Raw genomic sequence first — 13,333 nt, 5'->3', positions numbered from 1 at the left:
TCAACCCAGCAATCAAATCCCCACCACTTGCAGCAGCTACTTCAGTATACAGCAGGCTTAAGTGCCATCATTTTTAACACCCAAGGAACCTCTTCAATCATGGATTCCAGCCTCTATCAAAATCAGTAAAACCTTCAATCCTCAGTCACAAATGCAAGCTATATAGTATAAATATTAAGATGTAAACAAAAAACTGGACTGGAAACCACTAAAATCAGACTAATATGCAGTGCAGTAAATCAAAAACAAAATTATCACCATAGATATAAAACAAAGTCCATAAATATAAAACAAAGTCAAGAAGTATAAATCAGTCATAACAGTGAGGAAAACATACTACTAAAAAGCATATTTTAAAACAGGTGACAAATAGGTTACCACCTAATAATTAAGAAGAATAAGGATTAAATAAACTTTAAACATTTCCCCCTAAATCAATCAAATATTTCAAAACAGCAGAAATAAAAAACACCCAGTAATTAAAACTAATAAGGATAAAAAAAAAAAATCCCCCCTCTCCATACCTGGAAATGTTTCATTTCCAATCACCCTGAGATTGTATAGGGGGAAGGAAAGGAGGGTATACACAAACTTCCTCCTTTTTCTCTCACATATAGACATATATTCATTCACACACTTATGAACCCTTTTACCCTGTCTTCTTCTCACTCCCCTCTTCAACTCCCTCTCTCCTTTTTCCCTTTCTTTGCATCACCTTCATTCATTCACCCTCCTTCCCTCAACCCCCTCACCCTCTTCTCTTCCCTCTGTCACTCACCTCCTCACTTCCACTCACTTTTTCCCCTTGCTTCATTACCCTTTCCTTTGTCACTCACCCCTCATTCCCACTCTCCCTTCAGTCACTCCCTTCCATTCACTCCCTTCATTACCCTTACCTCCTATTTCTCCCCTGCCTTCTCATTCATTCACTCTTATTCCCATTCACTCCCCTGTTACTCACCCTCCCACTCAGTCCCCTTCCCTCTATTTCTCACGCCCTCATTCCCACTTCTGTTTCTCATTCTCACCCCTTCCTACTTAGTCAATCGCCCCTCTCCCACCCACCCACTCACTCATTCCCTTTTCTGACAGCACCTCCCCTTCCCACTCATTCATGTCCCTTCCATTTCACTCACTCACCATCCTCACCACTTTTATTTCCTTCCCTTCCCTCTTTCTCCCTTCCTTTACTCCCCTCTTACTCACCACTCCTCTTCTTCACAGCAGCACTTGACGTCTCTGTTATGTTCACGGAGGAGAATGTGGACCCCATGCCCGAGGAGGAGTTGGTATTACCTGTGGAGGTAAACCCCCACAGGTCCCTACCGTCGAGAGGCGAGGCTGAACTGATGCAGGGGCCGGCTAGAGCTTCGCCAATACCAACCCCGTTCCCTGCGGGTTGAGCCCTTGGGTGCGTGGGGCCGGCTGTTCTTATGTGGACCCTTGTGAAGACGGTGAAATCTCAGCTGGAGGAAGTGATGATAGTCAGCCCAAGGTCGGATGCCAGAGAGTCGCCAATAGCCAGTCTGGAGTCAAGAACCAGAGATTCGCCGATAGCCAGTCCGAAGCCAGAGAGTCACCGATAGCCAGTCCGAGGTCAGAAGACAGAAGATCCGTCCGTAGGAACTGGAGCAGGAGCAGGACTCGGGAGGAAGGAACAGGACTCGCAGGAACAGGACTCGGAGGCAGGAACAGGAACCACAGTACCAATGAAGCACAGAAGGTCTCACCAAAGCGAAGACTCGTTGCCAAGTCGAGGAACCGGAAGAGGAGACCCCTTGAAATAGCCCCCAGGCTCCAGACGTCATCCATGGGCTGGACTGTGGTTAGTGAGGCTGGCCCTTTAAAAATCCGGAGGCGTGGTCGTGCGCCTAGGGAGGGACTGGCCTGGAAAGGGCTGCCGAAGGCGTCATTCTGCGGCCCTGTGCCACAAAGAGGTGGTCGGCGGTTGTCTCCCCCGCCGCAGGAGGTGGTGCAGGTCCGGCGGGGGAAGCTGCGAAAGTAGCTGGGATCTGGAGCATGCAATGGTGATGTCTCCCCGTGGCTGCGCTGGTACCGGAGGAATTCCTGGCGGAGGTGACGGAGGTGAGGGGGCCGGACGCTGGTAACTGCGGCCGGCACGTGTAACAGTCTCCTCACTGGCAGGGGGTGGAAATTTATTTATTTATTTATTTATTTATAACTTTTATATACCGGCATTCGTAAAAAAAAACATCATGTCGGTTTACAGACAACTGAGAAAGGAAATTACAATGATAGATGGAGGAAGGATAGGAAGTTAAAAGGTGACAACTTTACTGTAGAGCCAACGGGCGCCACAGTTATTAAATGAGATTACATGTGGTTAACCAGGTTGGACATAAATTAATTATATACAAGAGGCGACAGAGTGGGGGGTAGCGCGGGGTGGGGGATGAAGCGCATAGGGGAGGCGGGGTGGGGTAGGAACTGTACAAGGGGGCAGGGGTGGCGATGGGAAGGAGAGGTGGTGACTGAATATCAGGAAGCCATAAAATGGATGGGGTGGTGAGGGAGGGAGGGTGTGTAGGGGGGCGGGGGGACACTGTACTAGGGAGAGGGAAATAATGAGTGTTGAGGAGAAGTCAAATGCTAGGGTTGAGAGGCGTTGGGATAGGCCTGTTTAAATAACCAGGTCTTGATTCCTTTTTTGAATTGATTAAGTGAAGGTTCTAGTCGGAGCTCGGTGGGGAGGGAGTTCCAAAGGGTGGGGCCGGCGATGGAGAAGGCTCTCGCTCTGGTGTTTGTGAGGTGTTTGTGAGGTGCCGACAACAGGGCCTCTACACCAGTAAGGCTTCTCCTTGTTTGCAGGGGGTGGGAACCCTGCCAGTGCTGCCTAATGGAGTCTCTTCGTTGGCTGTGGGGGGGAAACCTGCCTGTCCTTGCTGGCAAGAGGTGGAAACCCCACCAGCACAGCATTCAAACGTATCAATGCTCCGACCTGTCTGATCGAGCATCATCAGGGGCAATAACTTGGCCTTTGATGATGACATTGGACAGTCAGGCATACAGGTTGGAACATTGGTGGGCCACATATAATGGAGACTGTCCTAGTGATAGGCGGGCTGCACTAAAAACTTTAAAGGCCAGATTTGGCCCGCGGGCTGTAGTTTGCCCACCAGATCCTACCTATCCCCAGATCTGTGCTTTTGTTCCAGAGTTCTTTTAACAGCTCTTTGGTGCTGATAGTTGGGTCTTTGCTATGAAATGCATTAACCAGCAAAGAAAACCAATAGGAATTGCTTAATTTATGTTGTCCTCATGTGAATCAGTTCAGTTTAACACAATTGGGGCCAATTTACTTGAGGGTGAATTTTAAAAGCATTGCTCACGGAGATCAAGAGGGAACGATTGCCTGCCTAGCATTTCCTGAAAAACCCGGGGTGAGCTGCTTCTTGCCCAGACGGTGACTTCGCTACGTTCCTCGACATGGAGGGCGGGACCCAGGAAGTGGCCTAATAAAATCGGGCCCTTCTTACTTCCAAGCTGAGATCGAGAGGAACGATTGCCTGCCTAGCATTTCCTGAAAAACCCGGGGTGAGCTGCTTCTTGCCCAGACGGTGACTTCGCTACGTTCCTCGACATGGAGGGCGGGACCCAGGAAGTGGCCTAATAAAATCGGGCCCTTCTTACTTCCAAGCTGAGATCGAGAGGGAACGATTGCCTGCCTAGCATTTCCTGAAAAACCCGGGGTGAGCTGCTTCTTGCCCAGACGGTGACCTCGCTACGTTCCTCGACGTGGAGGGCGGGACCCAGGAAGTGGCCTAATAAAATCGGGCCCTTCTTACTTCCAAGCTGAGATCGAGAGGGAACGATTGCCTGCCTAGCATTTCCTGAAAAACCCGGGGTGAGCTGCTTCTTGCCCAGACGGTGACTTCGCTACGTTCCTCGACATGGAGGGCGGGACCCAGGAAGTGGCCTAATAAAATCGGGCCCTTCTTACTTCCAAGCTGAGATTGAGAGGGAACGATTGCCTGCCTAGCATTTCCTGAAAAACCCGGGGTGAGCTGCTTCTTGCCCAGACGGTGACTTCGCTACGTTCCTCGACGTGGAGGGCGGGACCCAGGAAGTGGCCTAATAAAATCAGGCCCCTTGCGGCGCGCAGCCAACGCCGGCGCGCTGCCAAAGCCGCGCGCCCAAGGGGGGCGCGCCTCGTTTGGCTTCGCCCGGCATCGGACGGACTCGGACAGACATTCTAGAAACGCCAATCAATTACCTCTCTTTCTCCAAGGGGAATCAAGAATAAGACGATCAACCTAGCCAAGATAAGTACTGACTGTTTGATTTTTCATTTTCCTAGAATATAATGCCTCACTCGGCCCGGAAAAGAAGGGCAAGGGAGAGGCTAGTGGATGATAATCTGGCTAGTCCGGTATTGGGCCCAATGGACGCCCATATCAGAAAGGTTTCCCTTCAGCCGGGTGATGATTCACTTGAAATTTTGCAGGAAGGCACGGCAAAATTTCGTGAAATTGAAACTTCTTTCTCCCCGGAAGTTAGGGTCCCCCCGGTGAATCCTGCGAATGTAAGAACAGACCTGAATATGGACAACCCACAGCCTATTGAAGAAGTGGGCGAGTTGGGAAATGGTCCGGGGTTAACTTCAGAGTCATTGGCAGGACAAACTAGTTTTTCTAGTATACCAGAGGGGAAATTAACTGAGGTTTCTGTGTCTCTTCAGGAACAGAACTTTAAAAGAGGGAAAATCGAAACAATATCTATAGAAAGGCCTCAAGTCTTTTCTTTAGAAACTATTTGGGAAACCTTGGTAATAGTAAATAAGAATGTTACATTACAATTGAATCCAATTATGAGTAATATGGAGGAAATGGATATTAAAATCAATAAGATAATAATGGATGATGGAAAAAGAGATCAGGTTATAGAAAAAAAACACAGGTGAATTAAAGTAATTAAAACATCTAAATGAGTTAATTATAAAGGAAAATCAATATCTCACTAGAAAAATGGAGGGTTTGGAAAATCACAAAGGAATAAAAACTTAAGATTGGTGAATTTTCCAAAAATTCCACACCTCTCTGCTAGAGAGCTTTGGAATAAATATGCTATGGAAGTATTAAAAATTCCCCAGCAAACCTTACCCCCGTTAACTCAAATTTACTATATCCCTCAATGGAAAAATTCAAGTGAAAATGATAAAGGGTCATCACCATCAATCCCATTAAATGTTACTGATATATTGGAATCAACAAATCTAGAGTCAATACAATCTGCTACTTTCGTAATTTCTTTTCTTTTAAATACTGACAAGGAGTGGGTTCAGAAACTCTTTTTCAGGAATATTGGAGAAAAGTTTTATTAATTATCTGTAAGAATGTATCCGGATGTAACTAAGGAAACCCAAAAAAGGCGGAAAGAATTTCTTAGTTTAAGAGCTGAAGTGTTAAAATTGGGAGCTTCATACAAATTGAAATGCTGTATAGAATGTCAAAAGGTTAAATATTGTTTCTTTCAACCCTCACAATTGAAAAAATTTTTGTTAGATAAACAAAAAGATCATTTTCTGAATAGTACATATAAAATACCCCAGTGATAAAACTAACTATTATTAAATTATAGGAAACCTTGTTTTGATTGTCTGGTATTTCCTTGTTTTATTCGTGAAATAAGAATATGCCTTGGTAAATTTTCTTAACTCTTTTTTCCCCACTATAGAGGACTTAGTATAGAGGTGTAACAATAGACATATTCAGACTGATTATAAATGTCTTAAACATTTGAATAGTACAACTGTCTAATGTTTCCACCTAAATTTCTGAATCAAGTTGTATGCTTGTATATCTTAAAAATTGATAAATAAAGAATTAAAAAAAAAAAGCATTGCTCACATTAAAAGGCACATATACGCAAGTATCTGGGCTGCGTGTGAGCAACACATATTTTAAAAACTGAAAATTACATGTGTAAATAAAAAAGGGGTGAAGTTAGGGTGTGTTGAGAACAGACCCAAAAGTTACGCGCACACAATTTAAAATTTGTGCATATTTGCTCTCATGCGCATGTATGGGCGCCTGCGTGTTTGTTTTAAAGTTACCCTTCCTTTGTGTGCTTTTGAAGGCAATTGGTTACACCAGAGCTTTAAGTATTTAAGATTGCTACAGAAGTACAAAGGGGGACAGGAGAGGCAAGGAGCTACACTCTTTTTATTTCTTCTTCAATTTCTAAGGAATTTTGAAATATCTTTTTCACTTGGCACTTGTGAGGTAGGATGTGTGTCATGCAAGAAACACTGTTTTAATGCATTTTACTTCCTGGCTATAAGGCAGCAAAGGATGAACATTTTGGAAGGGGATGTTGACTTTCTATAGCCACTGTGTATAGAACAGTGTATATAGAACAGGAAGGTTTTAGAAAATTCTGCTTGGTTAGGAAAGACTTGTTGACCCAGCAAAGTTTAAAAATATTTTACAGAGATTGTAACATGTTCACACATTCTAATTTTGTATGCAGTATACTGTATATAGTAGAACTATATTATATAGTTCAGATTTCTGGGAACCTACATAATTTTTTTTCTGCCCTTTTTGACAGGAATTTCTGTTGGATTTTCTGAACTATCAAGAGGGGCCACGTGTCCGAGATCATCTAAGCCATGGGGAGATAAATATTAATGTATTTCCAAAAGAAGTAGCCAATCAGATACTTGCATTTTCTATTGTACTTTTGCACAGATTCCTAGGGAATGAGCACACAGTCCTTAAGGTATTGTTGATGTTGAGCTTGACTTAAAAATAAAATTCAACAAAATATGAGCTAGGCTTCTATGAAATTGTAGGCATGTTACTGCTGATTTCATTTAAAATATCTTTGTCTGAAGGTTGGGATCGTTTCTTCCACTCTAATTCCCACCCCTACCCTTTGCATCTTCACAGGTGACATAAGAACTATCATACTGAGTCAAACTAAGGTCCATCAAGCCCAGCAGCCTATCACCACCAGTGGCAGTCCAGATCACAAGTACCTGGCAGATCCCATAAAATAGAGCTAATTTCCGTTACTCCCAGGAATAGCAATAGCTTTCTTTAGTCTACCTGGCTAATAAGATATTATGGACTTTTTCTCCAGGAACTTGTCTAAACTTATTTTAAATCCCGCTATGATAGTCACCTTGATTCTGTCCTCTGGCAACAGATTACACAGCTTTGGGTGAAAAAGTATTTTCTATGATCTGTTTTGAATCTACTGGTTGTTTCATGGAGCATCCTCTTGTTTTAGTATTATTTATTTACTTGTTCCACCTCACTCATGATTTTATAAACTCCTAACAAGTCCTCTGAGCAGTTTCTTTTCAAGCCGAAGAGCTCGCCTGTTCATCAGAGGAGAGATGTTCCATCTTTTCTAGTTCCTCTGTCTTTCTTGAGATGGAGTGACCAGAACTGCACACACTATCTGAGATGCGGTTGCATCATGGCTCAATACAAAGAGTTATTTTCCATTTTATTCTTCATGCCTTTTCTGATCATATTTACTTTTTGGCCCAAAGCCGAATATTGAGCCAAGGATTTCAACATGTTGTCCAAGGGTAGTGACTCCCAATACAGAACCCTGCATCATGTACCTTTAGTTGGGATTATTTTTCCTTATGTCATCACATTGCACTTTTTTACATTAAATTGCATTGCTATTCAGTTGCCCAGTTTTCTAATCTCACAAGGTCCTTCTGCAGTTTCTCGCAAATTTGAATAATTTGGTGTCCTGCAAATTTGATCACTTCACTCAATCCCTTTTCCAGATCATTTATGAATATGTTAAACAACATAGGTCCCAGTAGCAATCTCTGTGGTATTCCACTAATGACATTTCTCCATTTGGAAAATTGACTATTTAATCCTACCCTCTGTTTCTGGCTTTTAACCAGTTACCAAGCCATAATAGAACACTGCCTCCTATTTCATAATTTTATAATTTCCTGATGAGTCTCCCATGGGGAACTTTGTCAAATGCCTTCTGAAAGTCCAAATACACTATATCAACTGGTTCACCTTTATCTATATGTTTATAGGTGATTCTCACCCGAATGATGGTATATAAATCCTAAATATTTACAGCTTCAAAAAATTCTAAAAGATTAGTAAGACAAATCTTCACCTTGCTTATTAAAACCATTTTGACTCTTCCCTATTAAGCCATGTCTATATGACCAGTGATTTTGATTTTAAGAATAACTTCTACTACATAAGAACATAAGATATGCCATACTGGGTTAGACCAAGGGTCTGTGAAGCCCAGCATCCTGTGTCCAAAGTGGCCAGTCCAATCACAAGTACCTGGCAAGTACCCAGTCAAAGCATATGGAATCAAATAGATCTAAATGTAATGAATTAACTATTTTTTTTAAAGATAAAGTATGAAAAATAATGAATAATTTCCCACAAGTCTCAAAACAAAAAATTACCCTGCAAGGAGCGACAGATCAAGTCTGGTCTGAGTTTGACCTAGTCTTTTCTACTGAAATTGAGTTAATTATAAAAAAAAATGAACCCAGCAAACCATCCATTGATTAGATGCTATACTGATAAAGCAACTGAAGTCAGTATCTAATATTATTGCTAAGCCGATTGCGGATATTGTGAATTTATCTTTGCTTGAAGGAAGAATACCTGAGAGTTTAAAAGGTGCAATCATAAAGCCCATCATGAAGAATAGGAATTCTGATGACAGGATACTAAGCAATTATAGACTGGTGTCAAATCTTCCATTCTTAGCTAAGTGTATGGAAAGGTAGTACAAAGGCAGTTAGCTGATTATATTGATGATAATATTTTATACCCATCACAATTCGGCTTTAGAAAATTTTTCAGCACTGAGACGCTTTTAATTTCTTTAACTGATACAATTCTTAGAGGTATGGATTCTGGACAATCCTACCTTTTGGTTATGTTAGATATTTGTGCATCGTTTAATACCGTCAATCATAGTATTTTAATTGGATTAACAGGAAAAACTCTATCTTAACAACCACACCTCCGAAGCCATCCCACTTGAAACCGGAGTCCCTCAAGGATCCTCGCTATCTGCAATCCTTTTCAACATCTACCTACTACCCCTTTGCCAACTTCTATCCAGTCTCAGTGTCACCTACTTCCTGTATGCCGATGACATACAACTCCTCATCCCCGTCACAAACACCATTGAAAATGCACTACAACTTGCAGCTACAACCATCAACAAAATTAAAATCCTATTAAACCAACTAAAACTATGCATCAACACAGAAAAAACAGAATGTATACTAATTGAAAAATCCAACACAGGAGATCATCATAACCTCTCCATTAACATCGACAACAACCCCATCAAATTAAAAGAAAACGCTAAAGATCTGGGAATATGGATTGACCCACAACTCAACCTTAAACAGCACATCTCCGTAAAAATAAGAGAAGGTTTCCACAAACTTTCAATTCTCAAGCATCTAAAACCACTGCTAAACTACTCAGACTTCCGAACCATCCTCCAAGCCCTGATTTTCTCAAGCATAGATTACTGCAACTCGCTCATGTTAGGACTCCCCAAATCAACTCTACACCCCCTTCAAATATTACAAAATGCCACAGCCCGAATTCTCACAGGTCACAAAAGATCAGACCACATCACCCCCATCCTAAAAGAGCTACATTGGCTCCCGATAGAACAAAGAATCGAATACAAAACTATAGCAATCATACACAATTCTACTCACCACTATGACGATGACAGCATTAGCACCCTAATCCAAAGACAACACTCTCAACATACCACCAGATCAACAAACAAAGATTGTCTTGAAATCCCATCTGCAACCGCCGCCAAACTCACCACAACCAGGAAAAGAGCATTCTCAATAGCTGGCCCACACCTATGGAACTCCCTTCCAACACACCTAAGATCTGAAAGAAATACCATATCTTTCAAAAATCAGCTCAAAACATGGCTTTTCAAACAAGCCTTCAAGGATGGGATAGGCTAAACTATCCACTGCACAGCACAATCCACCTTCCCCCCTCCACAGCACTCCCCTACTTATCAAACACCCAATATCCCTTCTATCCACCCTACTCTCCCTGGTATGCCCCTACTATCCACCCTACTCTCCCTGGTATGCCCCCTCCCCAGTCTCGCGACACTAGTCACCTCGATTGCCGTGCCAGAACATCTGTATCGGTTTTATCCTCTTGCTATTCCATCATGTCCTGTTAAGTTATTATCGCTTGTCACAGTTACCCCTGGATTCTAAGACTCTGTTACCACACCCCTCACATAACTGTTATATATTATACTTATAAGTTCTTACGTATAATACTGTTCTTGATTTCTCATGTATAACATTCTTGAGTTCTTATGTATAATGTCCTTGAATTCCTATGTACAATACTGTTATTGAGTTCGCATGTATAATATTACTGAGTTCATATGTATATTGTTCCTGAGTTCTTATGTATAATGTTGTTCAAATGTGAACCGGAGTGAAGGCCAACACTAATACTTCGGTATATAAAAACAAACAAATAAATAAATAAATAAATGTCTTATTTGAAGGAGCGATCATATATGGTTAAGATGGGGGATTTCTAAGTCGGATAAAATATTGCTTGATTCCAGAGTGCCTCAAGGTTCATCGCAATCAGTGATCTTATTTAATTTATATATGCTGCTCCTTTGTAAACTTCTATTTATATTTTATTTTTATTCATTTATTTAAGGTTTTTATATACCGGCATTCATGAAATGATCACATCATGCTGGTTTACAAATAAACAGGGGTGCAATAAATACATCAAAAACAGAAATAACGTATCGAAGAAAGCAGTTACAATTAACAAGGACTATTGAACTGGGATCAGAGGAAATAAAGATAGTTTAGCAGAGGCTAAATTATATACAAGGAGAAGAGGTACAGCTGCTCTGTTGGATATGTTGATTGTGAGGTGCATTAATTTAAGTCCGGGAAAGCTTGCATAAAAGCCAAGTCTTGAGTCTTTTTCTAAAGGTTAGGAGGCAAGGCTCCTGTCTGAGATCGGGAGGGATGGAGTTCCATAACAGTGGGCCAGCTGTGGAGAGGGCTCGATCTCTTAAGGTAATATGACTAGTGGTTTTGGTAGGGGGTACATGGAGGGATCCTCTGTATGCGTCTCTGGTAGGTCTTGTGGAGTTGTGTAAGCGGAAAGGAAATTGTAGGTCAATTGTGGTGTGTTGATGGATGATTTTGTATATCAAGGATATGGATTTGTAGATGATTCTGAAGTGAATTGGTAACCATTGAAGGTCTTTTAGAATTGGGGAAATATGGTCTCTTTTCCTGGTGTTTGTTAGTAAACGGGCTGCTGTGTTTTGTACCATTTGGAGCGGTTTGGTGTAGGAGGAAGGGAGACCAAGTAGGATAGTGTTACAGTAATCTAACTTTGAGAAAATAATTGCTTGGAGGATCGTTCTGAAATCTTGGGCGTGGAAGAGAGGTCTTATCCTTTTTAAAACTTGGAGTTTGTGGAAGCAGTCTTTGGTCATTCTGTTGATGGAGGCTTTGAAGTTCAGCCTGTTGTCAATTATTACTCCTAAATCTCTCACTTGTGTGGTTGGTGGGTTGGTTGGATGAGAAGCGGTGAGATTGCTGTTCTCTGGAGATATGAGTAGTATTTCGGTCTTGGAGGAGTTTAGTACTAGATTTAGGCTATTGAGGAGATGTTTGATTTCTTGGTGGCAGGATTCCCAGTAGTCGAGGGTTTTCGAGTATGAGCCTTTGATGGAGATCAGGATCTGGATATCATCTGTGTAGAGAAAGTGTTTTAGGTTGAGGTTGGTGAGGAGTTGGCAAAGTGGTAGAAGGTAGATGTTAAAGAGTGTCGGGGATAGAGAAGAGCCTTGTGGGACTCCTACGGATGAGTCATGGCATGAAGATTCTTTGTTCTGGATTTTGACCTTGTAACCTCTGTTGCTGAGAAACGATTTGAACCAAGATAGAGCAGAGCCGGAAACTCCTATGGCAGCTAACTGGTTGATGAGGAAGGAGTGGTTGACGGTATTGAAGGCTGCCGAAAGGTCCAGAAGGACCAGCAGAAAAGATTGACCTTTGTCGAGACCCAGGATGAGGAAGTCTGTTAGGGAAGTAAGGAGGGATTTCGTGCCTAGATTTTTACAGAATCGATATTGCGAGACGGATAGAAGTTTATTATCTTCAATGTAGTCCGATAGTTGGGAGTTCACAAGCCTTTCCATAATCTTAACAATGAAGGGGAGATTGGCTATCGGGCGGAAGTTTAGGTATTACACATTATATTTATGCGGATGATGTACAATTGCTGGTACCAGTATCTGATTCTGTCAAGAATACTTTGAAATTATTAGATTATATATATATGACCTAAGAACATGCCATACTGGGTCAGACCAAGGTTCCATCAAGCCCAGCATCCTGTCTCCAACAGTGGCCAATCCAGGCCATAAGAACCTGGCAAGTACCCAAAAAGTAACTCTATCCCATGTTACTGTTGCTAGTAATAGCAGTGGCTATTTTCTAAGTCAACTTAATTAATAGCAGGTAATGGACTTCTCCTCCAAGAACTTATCCAATCCCTTCTTAAACACAGCTATACTAACTGCACTAACCACATCCTCTGGCAACAAATTCCAGAGTTTAATTATGCGTTGAATGAAAAAGAACTTTCTCCGATTTGTTTTAAATGTACCACATGCTAACTTCAGAGTGCCCCCTAGAATTTCTGTTATCTGAAAGAGTAAATAACCAATTCACATCTACCCATTCTAGACCTCTCATGCTTTTAAACACCTCTATCATATCCCCCCTCAGTCGTCTCTTCTCCAAGCTGAAAAGTCCTAACCTCTTTAGTCTTTCCTCATAGGGGAGCTGTTCCATTCCCCTTATCATTTTGGTGGCCCTTCTCTGTACCTTCTCCATCACAATTATATCTTTTTTGAGATGTGGAGACCAGAATTGTACACAGTATTCAAGGTGTGGTCTTATCATGGAGCGATACAGAGGCATTATGACATTTTCCGTTTTATTCACCATCCCCTTTCTAATAATTCCCAACATTCTGTTTGCTTTTTTGACTGCCGCAGCACACTGAACCGACGTTTTCAATGTGTTATCCACTATGACGCCTAAATCTCTTTCTTGGGTGGTAGCACCTAATATGGAACCTAACATTGTATAACTATAGCATGGGTTATTTTTCCCTATATGCATCATCTTGCACTTTCCACATTAAATGTCATCTGCCATTTGGATGCCCAATTTTCCAGTCTCACAAGGTCTTCCTGCAATTTATCACAATCTACTTGTGATTTAACTACTCTG

The 13,333-nt window shown here is 41.9% G+C and overlaps 1 protein-coding gene across 6 annotated transcripts in view; it reads left to right on the top strand.

The window, feature by feature from the left end:
- The window catches only part of ERMARD (ER membrane associated RNA degradation), a 452,987-nt gene that overhangs the window by 340,316 nt on the left and 99,338 nt on the right, over positions 1-13,333 (top strand). For 5 of the 6 annotated variants that reach the window (XM_029594214.1, XM_029594212.1, XM_029594210.1 and 2 more), the window contains one exon: positions 6,571-6,741. The exons of the other annotated variant lie outside the window; for it this stretch is intronic. In XM_029594214.1, coding sequence (XP_029450074.1) covers positions 6,571-6,741 — 171 coding nt within the window. The remainder of the gene's footprint in view (positions 1-6,570; positions 6,742-13,333) is intronic. 6 annotated transcript variants of the gene reach the window in all.

The sequence above is a fragment of the Rhinatrema bivittatum genome, chromosome 3 (genome assembly GCF_901001135.1).
Source record: "Rhinatrema bivittatum chromosome 3, aRhiBiv1.1, whole genome shotgun sequence".
NCBI classification, from domain to species: Eukaryota; Metazoa; Chordata; class Amphibia; order Gymnophiona; family Rhinatrematidae; genus Rhinatrema; species Rhinatrema bivittatum.
The sequence above is the reverse complement of the archived record's forward strand: the minus strand, read 5'-3'. Positions and strand labels throughout refer to the sequence as shown.